Here is a 13944-nt window from a genome sequence, read left to right as displayed (position 1 = left end):
TGAGTTCACAACCTTACGCGAGGAAGGTTCCATCTTGGCTAATTCGCAGCAAGGCGAATTGGAACATCAAGAAGCTGCTCGCGAAGAGGTCATTTCTGAGACTAACTTGCCTATAGGTGGCAATCAACCTAAGGGTCTCACTGGTGAGTCACAGCCTTACACAGAGGCTGTGCATGGAGAAGGTCATCAACAAGATTGTTCTTCTGACAAGAAAATTGTCTCTGAACAAATATGTGATTTCTCCATTGATCAAGCCAAATACGTGGCCACTGATCAGATGCATGGGGGGCAAGATATGGCCCATGATCATCCCTTTGATCAAAAGAAGCAAGTTCATGATCATTTTAATTGTGACTCTGCTACTAGACGTCATGGGGAAGGTGATCAAAATCAGGGCCAACTTAATTATCAATTAATTTGTGGTCTACAGAAGCCAATTTGTGGCTTTATTAATCAATTCAACTTGAAGTTCTTCATATATTCTTCAAGGCCAAGCGGTGGCTTTGATATATGTGGAGGGCACATCTACAACCCACGTTGCATGAATGGCCAGAACAATTATTCTAGTGGCCAAGTTGTCCTTCGCAACTGTAAATTTGAGTATCATCAATACAAGTTAACTCTTGTTTACAATTATCCAGCAAGTGAAGCTCTTGATATGGAGAATTCAGACCAGCAAGTGGTCGTCTATAATGGCCAATCTGTGGCTAATCCTGAAGACACCATGTTCTATGATATGGTAGTTGGTAACAAAGCCGATCTATACTCATCTTCATCTCCTCAATTGCAATTGAAGATCATGCTTCACCAACCAACAAGGATACTTGGGGGGCAAGACTACCCCTCTCACGAGCCAAATTCCTCCAAATTCTTCAACGAGAAGTATCTTTGTTCTTTTCCTACAAGCTCTCACAGGAGGAATTTTTACCCTACAAATTTTGATACATCGGAGCTTGGAATGAAGCATAGATGGCCTCCCCCGTGGTCTTCTAGAGGTTAGCCAAACATGGTGTTGCTAGCTTCTTTCTTTCTTTGCTTTTATTTTTCTGTTACTTTTTCGTTTTCTTTTCATTAAAAAAAAAAAAAAGTTGAATTTGGTAAGGTGTTGTGAATCATAACGGAATAGGTGAAGTCTCTTTTGTTAATATTGGCCTAAACTCCTTATTGGTGCCTAGTTCAGGTCCCTTAAGGTTAAGGGCAGCTTTTATTAACACTTGTTGAACTGTCTTCACACTTATGACCTTTCACATCTTAGTAAGTATAGCTTATGTGAAATGGTGTCTAGAAAGGGGACAACGTTCATGACAGGTTCTTGAATCCAGAAGTGCATGCAAATGGGCCTAAACCACTATGTGGGAGTAGCTCATGCCAAAATGGATTCTACTTCTCTTGTTCGCCCTCCCCCACCTGGCCATTTCAGTAAGGTTGCCCAAAGGATTTGAAAGAAAATTTGTGTCTAGACGACTATACTTGGGCCGCATGTCTAAACCTTGATTCACAATGTCTTATTAAAATTTAAAAAAAAAAAAATACAAAAATACAAAAAGAGTTTCAAATTTGTGCGTCGCGGAGGATGCAAAAAATTGTGTTCTTGCCTAATAGTGGCTGGAACTTGCTAATATACTTAAGAGACCATTGGTATTGGTCTGGGCACATATACAAGAGGCATTTAATATGCCTAGTATGGTATTAGCAGTGGAGGAGGTCAAATCAATATTTTTGCCAATAATTGTGGCGAAAGCTGGGTTGCGAATTGTTGGCAGCGAAGTGGTTTTAATTACATGGCCTCGCAAAGGATGGTTCGCGAAGGAAGACTGGCGATTAATATATGTATGCTCACTATGTATAATTAAGAGGGAGAGAGGCTACTGTTCAAGTAATTTTAGTCAAGCCAATACAAGTGGCTTTGGAGCAACGACATTATAAGAGGAGTGTTGATTCAAGACCTCTTCAGTCAAGACGAAGACCTTTGACTTCGAGGTCTGGGGGGCAATGTTTGGACCCAAAATAAGCATTTTGGCCTGACAAAGCGTGTCTTGGAGAAATTGAGCCAATGTCAGTGGCTCAAGCTATATATTGTCGACAAGCTCGAAATATATATTTAGAGGCTAAATAAAGCCTACTATGGAAGTATGACAAGTCAACTTTAGCATATTTTCCTACTTCGGCTAGGAAAAACCGAGCTAGACAAGGAAGGAGGGGTGGCAGACTAACCAAATGAAATCTAAATGTGCTAAAACTTTCCAGATCCATTCTAGACAGCCCAAGGATCATTTCTTATGAAGAGTGCAAGAGCTTTTTTTGAGTGGAAGGCCTTCAAACAATCAGCCCAATTTTCTACAGAAGCAAAACTGGAAAACTGGACCTGTAAGAGGTCCAGCAGCATTTTCGGCCAAACCACATGGAATAAAAATCTGAACATTTTTCAGGATGATCTACACTCATAGTGGAACATTTCATATGAAGAAGTCGAAGGCATATAATGAAGTCTTGTTGGAGAAATAATTGAAGGAATAAAGGGGCTGAAACTGACCTAAAACCAGCTCAATATTCACATGTTCATGTTTCCTACCCACATGAAGAAAGCTAGATGCTTTTCTCTTTTTCCTTGGATATATTTTTCTTCTACAATCTCTTTAATAGATCATCACCACTTCCATGTTGCTGCACCTTCATGCTTTGCTTTCATTTCATCTTTTCTCTATCTTTTCCATATTTTACAAGTGAACTTAGATCTACTTTCATTATTTTTCTTCCACTCATCATTTCACTCTTCTTTTTCTTCCCTATATAAACACATTCTCCTCTCATTCTAACACAACATCAAAACATCTCTAAGATGATCTAAGTTCTCTCTAGAGCAAACCTCTCTAAGAGCAACTCCTCTCCTTCTCTTTCTCTTAGCGGTGATCACACTCCTAGTCCTAGTCTTCTCAGAAGCCGACTTTCAGTGCCACCAAACCCTCTGTCAACGTGCTTCGGTCCTAGTCTCCTCGGGAGCCGATTGTAGTACCACGACCAAACACCAACACAAACACATTCACAACAACAACAACATCTCTAAGATGATCTAAGTTCTCTCTAGAGCAAACCTCTCTAAGAGCAACTCCTCTCCATCTCTTTCTCTTTCTCTTACCGGTGATCACACTCCTAGTCCTAGTCTTCTCAGAAGCCGACTTTCAGTGCCACCAAACCCTCTGTCAACGTGCTTCGGTCCTAGTCTCCTCGGGAGCCGACGGTAGTGCCGCGACCACAACGGTTACAGAACCAGCCAAGCAATGGTAACGCCCTAGCAACCCAGCCAAGCTAAAGTCACGCTTTAGCAAGATCTCAACACTTCCCGGTGATGTCGCTCTGCTCGATCTACAATATTGAGTATCGATTGTGTTAACAAGAAGAAACTTCAGCAAAGTCCTCACCACGAGGCACAAAGAATCCCACGACGAGGTTGGTGCTCTCCTCGTCTACAATCGCTCGATAGAAGTCAGGTCAATGGACACCCCCGACGACCGCACCCGAACGGTGCTGGCACGCCCGCGCAAGAAATGAGACTGTTGACCAGCTGCAGCAAAATTGGAGCCAAACAGGTGGCATGGCTTGCCAGTGGGGAATTGGATAGTTGGAGATGGAGGTTCAAGGCAGATTTAGGGGATGGGCATGATGGCTGGCAGGGAAGGAGGTTTGGGATTGGGTTGGTTTGGTGGTGACCCTTCAGGTTTGTTTAGAAAGCCAATTGTCGACTAAATATGATGCTAGGGAGATCGATGATGTCGATACCTTTTCATAGACGATGGTTAGTGGCAGTTCAGTGGCGACCATTTAGGACAGGATTGTAGGTCCCGACAACATTTTTTTGAAAGAAGGCAAAGCCAATATATTGATCAAAAGCCAGAATGGCCCTTACATACCCTTCCGCTGCCATCTAAGACAGACAATAAGATGTGTTAGTACCCACAGTGGTACATAAAAACTATGTCACTCATTTGACATTGAATACATCGTAGACATAGCGGGATCCCCCTTTGATACTACGCCGGAGGCGCTAGAAAGACCCGGCCCTCCCAACCTAACTTGGAAACAGTAAATCTAGTCGCCTAGAGACCTCAATTGGTGTACAACTAGAAACACTGAGAATTAAGTTGACAAGACCAAGACCCAATACTAAAACTAGATGCACAAAAGTGCCTAGACTGTCCCGGAAAAACGGAACAATAATTGTAAAATAGACAAAACTAAATAACATAGTGGTGGGCCAAAGCCAAAACCCTAGCCCAACTCAAGGCCCATCAGTACTGGATTGATTTAAGCCCAAACGTCATCTCTCTCTCACACCAGGAGATAGCACTGCCGCTCAACCTCGCCGCCACCGCGCCACCATCGTACCGCCACATCCCTTGCTGCCTCAGCCTCCGCAACTCGTACCGCTATGCTGCCATGGAACTACGCCACCTCGACCCTGGAAACCAGGTCCGCACCACTACGAAACTGACGACGATGTAGCGCACCAGATCATAGGCTCCACGATCCAAACGTCTCACGCCGGTCCTGGAAACCCACGACGAAGCACCTGCCACCGTGAACCAGAGACGACACCCAGAGACCTGCACCAAAACCATCATACCGAAGCCTCAAGCGGAAAACCTTTCTCCCATGAAAACCCTGGGCAGTAGCATCAATATCCCGTCCGACAGCAGACCGCAGTACGTCGGCGAGGCCAGAGGCCAGCCAAGACGTCCGGGTGCCACCGGACAGAACTGATCTTCACAGACGAGGACGCAGACGGCCTTAGAAGTTTTTCTCGCTAGAGAGAAAAACCTAGGTCCTATTTTCTATATAGATCCTTTTTAATTGTGTTTGATTTCGTGTTAGATCCACTTTTTAGGTCCCGACAACATTGTTTTGGTTGTTGTTAGGGTTTTTATATTTTTATTAGTACTTTGTTTAGTTAGGCTCTATAAGTCCCTACTTAATTGAGGTAGGATTTAGGAGTTTTGGTCTTGTCGCTGTGCCATTTTTGTGGTGTTATTCCTGGTAACTATGTGCTCTACTTTTGATGCCTTATAGTTGTTAACGTGATGATTATTTAGTCTTGCAGGTGGTCTAGCAGTATTTGGACACAGTGTTTGAGAGGGTAAATTGGTTTGTATTAATATTGGCGGCGAGGTTGTATTGTTACACTCAGGATTTGTTACCTGTTATTGTAGCTCATGGTTTTGAGTGTAAATTTTCGTTAGGGGTTGGGCTCATTCAGCTCATGGTTGTCGCTATTAGTGACAAATCCGTAACTACGGATCTTGAATGCAATGTGCGTCGTGGTATCGTAACCACAATCGACCATTCCAATGAGTTGTAATCATTTCAGTTTATTAATGAATTTGATTTCTTCTAAAAAAAATTACGGGCAGTTCGGTTCACATCAAAACACGTCCATTTCTGCAAGCAAAATTTTAAAAGTCCAAAAATAATAGGAAAAACAAAAACAGTTTGTGTCCATGGATAATATTCTGATTTTTTGTAAAAAATAATTGAAGGCAAATATTGAGAATAGGAATTTTGAATCCCATTTTTTTCTTTTTCAAATCACCATTTATTGATAAAATAAAATAAAAACTAAAATCAAAGTTGCCTACATTATTCAAACTCCATCATCAGTTCATCACTATCCTCAAAAACACAGGAGAGCAATGGCAACTGGAGCAGCCCTCAGAGCTTTCAGGAAACGAATCATTCCTTCCTTCACATCCCAAACCTTCGCTTCAACCTTCAATTCTCGATCCGTAAGTTCACTCTCATCGCTACACAAATTTTCATCCTTCAACGTTTCGTTTCATATATCGCATTCTAATTTTTTTTTTCTTCTTCTTCAAATAATCGAATAGATTAGCACGCTGGTTTTAGCTGAACATGAAGGTAGCTCTCTCAAAATCCAATCCGTGAGCGCAGTAAAGGCAGCCAAGTCTCTAAGCAAGGACAACTCCATTTCATTGCTGTTGGCTGGGTCCGGCCCTGGCCTCCATGAGGCCGCCGCACAAGCGGCTTCGTGCGACCCTTCAGTGGCTCAGGTATAATAAGCAACTTATGTTAATTGAAATTGGCATAGATATGTTGTTTCTGGCATGATCAAGTTTGGTGATTGATTTTGTTAGGTTGTGTTTTTTCTGTTTTGCAAATTGGTTAGCAATTCCTAAGATTATCGGGGGGTAATCGAAAATGAAATTGTTCTATACAGGTGCTTGTGGCTGATTCTGATGAGTTTAGTCATCCTCTGGCAGAACCTTGGGCTAAACTAGTGCAGTTGGTTCAGCAGAAAGGCGGGTACTCACATGTGATCACAACTTCAGGATCATTTGGGAAGAACATAATGCCACGGGCAGCTGCTCTTTTGGATGTTTCTCCAATCACGGATGTGACTGGAATCTCCGAGCCTCATCTATTTGTCAGGTATTTTGTTTTTCAGGTGTTTGATGTAGTCTCTTTACTCATAATGTAGAAAAGGTGAGGACAGGTCTCTAGTGGACGTTTGCAAATAAAAATACAGACATCCACCATCCGCGACCACTCTGTAACGTAGTTCAATGATCGGAACTGTTCATGCTTTATGTCCCTCTGCGTGCAAGGATAATCCCTGCATAAAGTCACTAGATTGGAAATGGTTTTGTTATCAAAACTATTCAAACAAATACAGTTATACCAATCCTGATCACATCCTCTGTCACATAAAGCCAACCTATACAAATCAAATAATCTACCTTATTTTTTCCTTCCACCTGACAAAAAAAAAAAACTGAAATGGACAAGCTAAACCATTTCCAATTTGGCTGATTTTTGGCAAGGATGATTCTTGAAAGAGGACCTAAAAATGGACAGTTCTGATCGTGCAGACGTCTACTCCAGATCCGAGTATAAATTGTTTGGTGTTTTTTATTTAAAGAAAGTAAAATTATTCAAAGCCACTGGATCCACATCAACAAACAACATAGTCACTATATTAGGCAACAAAAAGCTTAATAACTTACTTGAGCTAAAGTATCCATCCAGTCCACATTAAGGTCAAAGAATTGAATGTTAGATTCATTAGCAAATAAGCCCATAACTGTGCCCAATATTTGATCCTTTTTAGTTAGATAAACACAGGGAACTCTTACACATGTTCTTATTGTACACAAAAATCGGGTACTTTTACTCTTAATCCTTGTGATTTGGGTACAAAAGTTTTCTTGAATTAATCAAACCCAGTGCTGAATAGTTAGAGACTGATGGATTTCCCTATCAAAGCATGGAGTTACCTAAATCAGAAGCAAACACATCATGAAATACATTTTAGTTGTAATAACTTGTTTCACTTTTGGCAAGATGCTATAGGGTTAGTTTCCTGCTCATGCTTTGGATGATCTCAGTTGACTCCTTACTGTGTATTTGCGTTTACTGTGGAGTATATCTGACTAGAAGTAAGATTACATATTCGTATTGCAGGCCAATATATGCTGGAAATGCACTTTGTACTGTTCGATACACTGGTGTTGGCCCTTGTCTGTTGACCATTAGAGCAACATCCTTTCCGGTTTCTCCCATCACATCTGATTCAAAATCTAATGAAGCTTCCATCTCCCAGGTTGATCTCTCCACCTTTGGTGAAGGTCCGTTTGTCAGTTACCAATGAATGAAGTATCTAGTGGCCACTACTTTGAAGTTTAACTTAATTGATGTGATTGCCTCTTTGTCTGTCTCTGAAATTTTCCCTGGATAGTTTAGTGTTACATGATTAACAGTCTCTTGGGTATTCTCATTTATCAGACGCCATCTCTTGACATGGTTTTGTATCTCATTTGCAGATTCTGTTGGCAAATCTCGATATGTTAAGCACACATCCCAGGATATAGAGCGCCCTGATCTTGGAAATGCCCGTGTTGTGATTACTGGTGGGCGTGCGCTAAAAAGTGCTGAAAACTTCAAAATGATAGAAAAGCTTGCAGAAAAACTTGGTGCAGCTGGTAATGTCATTGTAAACGTTTTCTCAGTTGTTTACTACATTTGCAGTATCTGTTTTATTCTTATTGTTGTTGCCTTGTGTTTGTATATGTTGTGTTTGTTTGCTTATGATGACCCATGCTTCCCCACATCTTCATGTCTTTGAATATGATATGCAGTTGACCTCTGATAATACTATAATTTCACACATCAGAAGATATCTAAACTTCTCGTTCTTGAATTTATATTTTATGGTCATATGCTGTTGTTGCAATATGCATAAGAAAGTCTTAACATTTTCTTCTTTTCTTTTGCTTAGTTGGAGCTACCCGTGCTGCTGTTGATGCAGGATATGTTCCTAATGACCTGCAGGTAATGTGTATATTGTTTTTTTTTTCCTCAACTGTAAAACATATATATACTTCTATACATGTAATAGCATGGCATAGTTAATGTTCTCATTCAATTTTTGTGTATATATTTTTTAAACTGTTTCAAAGTTTTCCGCTGCTAGTTGACATTCTGCAACACTGATTGAGAAATTCTTCAGCTGCTCCATCCCAGCCAGAAAGCTTGTTGAGTACTTGAGTCCCCATCTTCCATCAGAGTTTAGAGGGTTAAAAATTAAAAAACAAAGGAATATAATTTTAGTGGAACTTTATCATTTTTTCAGTTTGTGATTGTATACCAGAAAACACAGAGACACATATACAGCTGACCATCACATTGAGAAAAGTGGATAGGTCCTATGTAAAGTCATTGGGGCTTCCATCATAATAATATGCACTATATTTTATTTCTTAACTTCATATACAGGGAATAGTGGACCTCTTGTGCAATCAAATGTCCACCTTCTGAACTCATTCTCCATATCTCCCAACACACACACACACACACATAAATTGGATTAATCAATCTTAACCACTTGCAATATCTTGAGGATCTGAAATTCCTATGTAAATGTTTACAATGGTTCATGCTCTCTATTGTGATTGTTCTAATTAGTCATATGTTCTGGCATTCTTGTTTTTCTTCCCCTGGTCTTATAATGTGATTGGTTTTGTCTGTTAGGTTGGCCAAACTGGAAAGATAGTTGCCCCAGAGTTGTACATGGCCTTTGGTGTTTCAGGAGCCATTCAACACTTGGCAGGCATGCGAGATTCCAAGTACATTGTTGCTGTGAACAAAGATGCAGATGCACCCATATTTCAGGTGATGACTTGATTTTCTCCTCTTTCTATTTCATAATTGTCACTGTTGTTAATAATTAGTACACTTAACCTCTCAGATCTGAAGGTTATGACAAAAAGGCAAGAATTTTGGTCCTTTATGCTTAAAGATGAAAGAGCCATTTCAAGCAATTTTGCTACCTCAGCTGCCAAAAAGAAATAACAAAACAGAAAACTATTCTTAAAAATTATGGGCTCTAGGATTTTACACTCTGCAACCCTTCTTGGCATGTAGTGTTCTTATGTAGAAGTATTTGCGGAAAATATATGACATGTTCAATGGATTTTCTCTCTCTTGATATTTGCCAGTCTAATAAATTCTTTGATATGCATTACAGGTAGCTGACTATGGACTTGTAGGTGATATTTTTGATGTGATACCAGAGTTGCTAGAGAAGCTTCCCGAGAAAAAATAAATCTGTAACATGAACATTTCAATGGTCCACAAACTGCTTCAAGGCTGACATTTGTAAATCAGAAATTTCAAATTCAATAAAGAAAGTAGAGGATTGAATATACCACAATTTTATGTTTTTCAATATCAAATTGCAGATAGAGTCGAACACATTATCAAAATCACTGCCTCTTGATAGATTTATACTCATCTTTTATGGTTCAGTTCAAAGTTTGGATTAGGCTGTCCGAACTAGTCAGAGTATTTTCCTGAATTGTAAATTTGTAATACAAGGTGAATTAGTCTTGAGTCAGGGCTTATTGGACCAAAGAATAATTTCTTTTACCAAGTATTCATGATTCTACTGTTCTGGTTTATATTTTAAACAAAGCTTACGAGTTGCTTGGAGGATGACAAGATACATTTCGAAGAATTCTGTCATATTTTGCTCAAGTTAGTAGTTGTCAATGTGTTGATGGAAGCAAAATGCATTTGCAGAGATCTACTGTATGATCACCCTTCTAGTCAGTTATACAGCAGTGTTTACCTGGTCACCAAATTTGAACCGAGTTAACTAACCTGGGAGCTTGTGGTCATCCTGGTACATATACCTTTTCAGTTGACAGAGAGTGCTCTTTTCCATGAAGACATTTATACAAGATCGTTGTAGCATAGTAAGCCGTTCTAGCTATACTGCAATATTTGAAGTTTGCATTTTTGGTGTTCCAAAATGTCTTTTGGAGGTCAAAGTTGAATCACATTAAGGGGAAGGGGGAACTATCTAGTACAGATTCTAAGTCAAACTACAAAGGAGTTTGATTCCAAGGTTATAAAGGGAATATATGAATTCCATTTCATTCCATTTGGATTTTGCACCAGTTGTCCAGCAATAGTGAAAAACTCTTAAACTCGAAAAGTACATCATTCTAGACAGAACCACAAGATCAATTCTGTAAGTTAGTAGAGGATGTTATATCTACTGCATGTAGAAATAAATAGGACTTCGATTAACAAAAAAATTCATCCGGACTACATCCAATATGGGTTGTGAGTTTTGCACTTAAATCAAATTATCTCCTATAGAAATAAAGGATTGGTTCAGCTACTAATAGTGAGATCGACAGGATTCTCATTGTAGCATAGCTAACCCGTACAGCTTCTTGAAATCTTCGAAAAAACTAGAAAACTAAATCTATAATATACAGGGAGATTAAGTACTTATATTATTTTTAAGCGTTGCAGGTTAAACAAGCGCATCTGGTGTAGTGGTATCATAGTACCCTCCCACGGTACTGACCAGGGTTCGATTCCCTGGATGCGCAAATTTTTGTTTGTATTTTCAATTTTGCTAATTGGCTTGTTCAAGATTTTTTTCCTTCTTCTTCTTCTGGACTCATAATCAACATGGAAATCGTATTAATCTTAATTCAATCTCCACTATTATAAATATAGGCTTTAAATTCAGGAAAAACTTCATCAAAATTTGAGATTTTAAAATTTTGATTTAAATAAAAACAAAATCCGACGTGTAGCAATTAGTAATTAACTACTTTTATAACTGTTCTAAGCTTTTTTTTTTTTTTTTTTTAGGTAGGAAAGGACGTCAGTCTATTATATTAGCAAATGTAGGTAACATTATAGAATAATCCACTCAGAAAGGCTACGTCAAAATTGGACCACTGCCTAGGAACCAAAATGACCCTAACATAATATAACCCTTAGGCCATGTTTGTTTCGCGGAATCAAGGTCTTGGGAAAGAAAAATTATTCATTCATTTCCTGTGTTTGATATGATAAAAGAAAGGAAAATAGTTCCCAAAGGGGTACCGCGTGGCACTGCCATGTGGTAGTTCCAACTAATAATCTCACTTGAATGTGGTGGGAATCATGCAGAGAGGTTAAAAAATAAAAGAAAAATTAATTTAAGAGACCAATCAGAAATCATTACGAGTCACATGGGCCAATAATATCATCCGAGATCACCACGTGTACTATGGTCCGGGACCATGTAATAATTTCCCTCCAAAGGAAATAAATATAGGATGGTAAATGGTTCCCCCCACCCACCCTAGGATTCACTTTCCCTTTCCTACATTTATTACGAAAATATATGACCATATTCATGGCATTTTCCAAACACTGGAAATGAAAATTGATGGGACTTGCAATTTCCCATGCCCGTGGAAAGAGTAGGGAATTTATTTTATTTTCTTTCCTCGAACCAAATGAGGCCTTAGATTAATCTCTGAAAACTAAAAAATCAGACAATACTAAAGCTAAAAATCGAACAATTTAAGTTATAGCCTTAATACTAAGGCTACCTGTTTTTGAATGTTAGAAAAACAAGAAACAATGAATTGACAAGTGGACAAACGCTTGGGAAAATACTTGTATATGTAAAGAGCCAACAAGGTAATTAACTTTGCTCACGTCTCCATATTGGTTGGCACTTGGCAGTTGCTGGTAATGAAGAAAATTATATATTACATTTTGGCGAACCGCCAACCAAATAAGGATCATCTGTGCCTTAATTTTGTTCGACACTCATTCGTGTCTGATGGTACAATTAATAATCATGGTTCACGGGGCTGTCCAAGCATTCCATTAGGGCGACCCGAAGGCTCCTCTAAATAATTGTGTTAGTTGCCACATTTTATATGGGGCATACACTTTAATGGCCTGCATCTTCATTATGCTTGTGTATACTGTGTGGAAGTTGGCAAATGAGCCCCCATAAATTGTGGGGATTTTATTGATGCGAAGTGATGTTTTATTGTAAACGGTTGGTCGAAAACTTTTGGGAGCTGAGTGAAAACATTTATTTCAGCTAATTTTTATTTCTTGTAGAAAAAGAAACGAAGAACAAGAAAAACAATCGGAGGCGCGTGAAAGTGTGCCAAGACGCTAATAATTGTAATGCTAAATTTGTATGATCAAAAGTTTGATGGATTATGGCATTTGAACTAATCGCGTATATTTTCTAATACCAAATTAGATCATAATTATACATAATACTAAAGATGGATCCACTGTTTATCATTGTTCATGTAACAATGGAATGACGGTTTAGCCCCCAACATTTAACTAAAATTACAATCTGTCTTTTTTTTTTTTTTTTTTTCAATTTTGACATATCTTTTCATTTTTTTTTTAAATTTTTTTATAATTATTTTTTTTTAATGAGAGAACAATTTTGTTTTGTATTTGTAAATTTCAACAAATGTTCTATTACATTTTTTATCAGAATTACAAAAAGAATTGTTTAACAACTAAGCACTACATAAAAAATTGTTAACAACTAACAAATCCAATTCCCGCGGCATCGCGCGGTTGCCTTTTCTAGTTAAGACGAAGAACAAAAACATGAGCTAGCTAGGGCATCCAGAATATTGACAAATGAATGATGATATATCTACATGGCATAATAACATTAGGGTGCGGCTATTGCCACCCTACTAACTACTTTGTTCATCATATTTTCTCTTCTCACCCTACATTTATTTTTTTAATTTCTAGTTTACTTTGTTCGCATTTGCAATACCCAAAATACCCCTTTTCAAGCCACCCTACTAACTATTTTGTTCACCGTACTTTCTTTTCTCACCCTACATATATTTTTTAGATTTCAAGTCTACTTTGTTCACCCCACCCTACATTATTTTTCAAATTTCAAACCATATGGTGTTATCAAACAACGCGATTACCTCATTTTCAGGATCCAAGTAGGTGTTTTCAGACTCCACTAACATTAATATGATAAATTTTGAGGCATAAAGCTTGCTAGTATAGCATGAGAATGATTGAAGATGATGAAAAAAAAATAAAGAGTTAGGGTTTAACGATGAATGGAAATATTAAGAACGTGTTTTAATAAGAAATTGTCTTTTATTGTAATTTTATATTAGGGTATTTTAGTCTTTTAATAAATCAGAAAGTTGTAGGGTGAACAAAGTAGTTACTAGGGTGGCAATAGCCACACCCTAACATTATCCCACATATGATATTGTTGGTTGTTAAAAAAATGATATTATAAAAAAGGGAAGGGATAATGACCATTTACACAATTTTAGGATAAAAATTGCCCACTTACCCAAACACTTTAAGAGATTGCCCATTTACCCAAACACTCTAAGAGATATTCAATTTTATTTGCAGTTCCCTAAGACCCAAAAACCCTAAGACCGGTCTTTTTCCGCTTCACTATTCAATCTCGTCCGGCGGCGCCCCGACCGGTGCTGGCTCCGGCTTTGCCGTCGTCTTGGGTTTGCTGCCGGACGGGTATCTGATCCGATTTGGTCCGAAGTTGTTCATGGATGTTTGCGCTTCGAATGTTTCCGGACGGCTTGGCTTGTT

At 38.7% G+C, this 13944-nt stretch overlaps 1 protein-coding gene and 1 non-coding gene across 2 annotated transcripts; both read left to right on the top strand.

Moving 5' to 3' along the window:
* The first annotated feature begins 5634 nt into the window (after positions 1 to 5634).
* Positions 5635 to 9943, top strand: LOC133731964 (electron transfer flavoprotein subunit alpha, mitochondrial). The gene is made up of 8 exons (XM_062159414.1): positions 5635 to 5777; positions 5880 to 6062; positions 6230 to 6441; positions 7474 to 7637; positions 7833 to 7991; positions 8288 to 8340; positions 9040 to 9180; positions 9536 to 9943. Exons 1-8 carry the CDS (start codon positions 5685 to 5687, stop codon positions 9611 to 9613), a joined length of 1083 nt encoding a protein of 360 aa, XP_062015398.1. The 5' UTR covers positions 5635 to 5684; the 3' UTR covers positions 9614 to 9943.
* An 899-nt stretch (positions 9944 to 10842) lies between these two features.
* TRNAG-CCC (transfer RNA glycine (anticodon CCC)) lies at positions 10843 to 10913 on the top strand. The gene has a single exon. It is a non-coding gene; the product is annotated as a tRNA-Gly (tRNA).
* The last annotated feature ends 3031 nt before the right edge of the window (positions 10914 to 13944 follow it).

This window comes from Rosa rugosa, chromosome 2, assembly GCF_958449725.1.
Source record: "Rosa rugosa chromosome 2, drRosRugo1.1, whole genome shotgun sequence".
Lineage (NCBI taxonomy): Eukaryota > Viridiplantae > Streptophyta > Magnoliopsida > Rosales > Rosaceae > Rosa > Rosa rugosa.
This window is presented reverse-complemented; position numbering and strand designations above follow the sequence as displayed.